Raw genomic sequence first — 2,144 nt, 5'->3', positions numbered from 1 at the left:
TTGGCGCCCCGTGCACTCAGGTGACGAAGCTGCCCGAGGGGCTCTACAACAAAAGTCTTTCTCCCTAAAGACGGACACGGGTGAGGAACTGTTTGCCAGGATTCCGCACCCGAATGCTAGAATCCGCACGAGAGTTGATTGCCAGTGAAGTTGCCACCCTTGATTTTGTACGTTGTGTTTTTACCTTTCTACGTCCCAATATTCTGTTCTGCTGACATTCTAGCTTCGCAATGTCCTTGGTATTCCTGTCCCTGAGGTAGTTGCGTGGAGCTCGCCCATCATTTCCTAACCTTGTGGGCACTGAAGACATTCTCATGAAGAGGGATAATCGGTCATCAGCTCAGTGATGTTTGGAATGACATGTCCCAGGCCCAGCGCTTTGGGCTGGTGAGGAGCCTGGTTGCCATTGAAGCCAAATTAGTTGAAACAGAGATGCCAGGCTACGGAAGCCTTTATTATAGAGATGATCTTCAACTGACAGACCGTTCTGGGTTGATGGGCGAGGGGCATTAGATTTGGATTGCGGTCCATGTACGTCTCTCACCTCCGTAATCAATGAAATAGCTAACTTGGATGTAGGGGCATCTGCAGCAGAGTACTTTTCTGCAATCGCAAAGCGTGAGGTGGAATGCATTCGCACCGCTGCGCAAAATGAACCCGGCCTCATGGATTTTGGAGGAAAGGATACAGCGCGCGAAATCCATATCAATCTTCTCAACTAGTTCCTCGCCATTTTACCGTACATTCTTCCTTCCCAATACTTTTGCAGCCCAACTTTGTTGCATCGAGATCTTCATCTAGAGAACATCTTCGTTGACAGCGCCGACCCAACCAAGATATCAGGCATAATCGACTGGCAGTCAACCTATTCCGCTCCGCTCTTCATGCAAGCGAGATTCCCCTCAGTTTTCGACTGTGACGACCCTTACCCTTGGGGCGCGGTCTATCCTGAACTACCAGACGATTTCGCCGACATGCCTGAGGATGCAAAAGTAGAAGCACAGGAGCAGCTCAACAGAGTCCGCCTCAAAAAATTCTACGAGATGGCGTCACGCAAGTTCAACCCGGCAATCCCTCGCGCCATGGACGCATTCCTCAATGAAAATGATGATCCAGTCTCCTTCATTTTCCCTCTTCTTGATCAGACAGCCGTTGATGGCCCGATACCACTGCAGGAACTACTTATCCGGAGATTTGAGCGGTGGGATGAGATGTGTGAGAGGCAGGGGGGTGGATGCATGATTCCGTGCCCGATTAACTATTCGTCGGGAGATATTTCAAGATTCCGAGCGGTAGTTGAGGAATATGCAGTGGCTCATGGCAAGTTTACCAGCCTTCTGGCACAGGTTGGAGGAGGGAAGGATGGGTGGGTGTCGAATGAGGAGTTTGAGAAGGCCATGCACTTGTTTAACCAGCATAGTGGTGAGCTGAAGCGGGTTCGGAAGAGGGTCGACGATATCTTGGCTGTTCTTTGACCAATCCTCATATAAAATAAAAGAATTCTGTTGCATATAATCATGCTTGCCATCAGATTATCCGCGTTTCTCTAGCACGGGAAATTCTGAATAACGAGATACTGTGTGACCATGTACGATTCGGAGTGTCCCATCTCTCCAAATATGATATGCTGAGAAATAGAAAATAGACACGCAAATAATAGCTATTATAGAATTGTTCAAACCATATACACCATAACCCCCCTTTAGTGCGTCTACAAGCGACCCATATCAAGAAATGCACAGGAAAAGAGATCCGTTGAGTTGATATAGCACGACACTTTCCAGGTATGTGCCCCTATCTCCCGGTGATATCGCGCCTTCATCTGACAAATATCTCGATGGCAATGGCGCAGGCGTGGTTATTTTCACATCCGGAACGACCGGCCCTCCGAAGTGAGCAGTGATGATGAGAGCATATCTCCCACGACACCCTCACGAGCAGTCGCTGACCTTTTTTGGGCCCTTTTCGACGAGGTCGCCAACAGCCAAGGCCCCATGATGCAGATGGCCTTTATAACACCTGGTTGATATTGCCCGCTGCTAAGGAGGGCAACTTATTTTATCCTCCGGCTCGCTTCTATTGACATCTATTAAATGGGCGGGCTATAAAATCCTCCGCCCTTCGATATTTGAAACGCGAAATTC

General features: G+C 48.8%; 1 protein-coding gene across 1 annotated transcript; it reads left to right on the top strand.

Moving 5' to 3' along the window:
* Window positions 1-360: 360 nt before the first annotated feature.
* HCAG_01050 (predicted protein) lies at window positions 361-2,027 on the top strand (the record flags this gene model as incomplete). The annotated part of the gene is made up of 5 exons (XM_001543954.1): window positions 361-484; window positions 580-721; window positions 770-1,422; window positions 1,853-1,892; window positions 1,985-2,027. The coding sequence occupies 5 exons, from the start codon at window positions 361-363 to the stop codon at window positions 2,025-2,027; spliced, it is 1,002 nt and encodes a 333-aa protein (XP_001544004.1).
* Between the last annotated feature and the right edge of the window lie 117 nt (window positions 2,028-2,144).

This window comes from Histoplasma capsulatum, genomic scaffold (assembly GCF_000149585.1).
Source record: "Histoplasma capsulatum NAm1 scaffold_1 genomic scaffold, whole genome shotgun sequence".
Taxonomy (NCBI): Eukaryota; Fungi; Ascomycota; class Eurotiomycetes; order Onygenales; family Ajellomycetaceae; genus Histoplasma; species Histoplasma mississippiense.
Note: the sequence above shows the minus strand (reverse complement) of the source record. Positions and strands in the feature narration are given on the sequence as shown.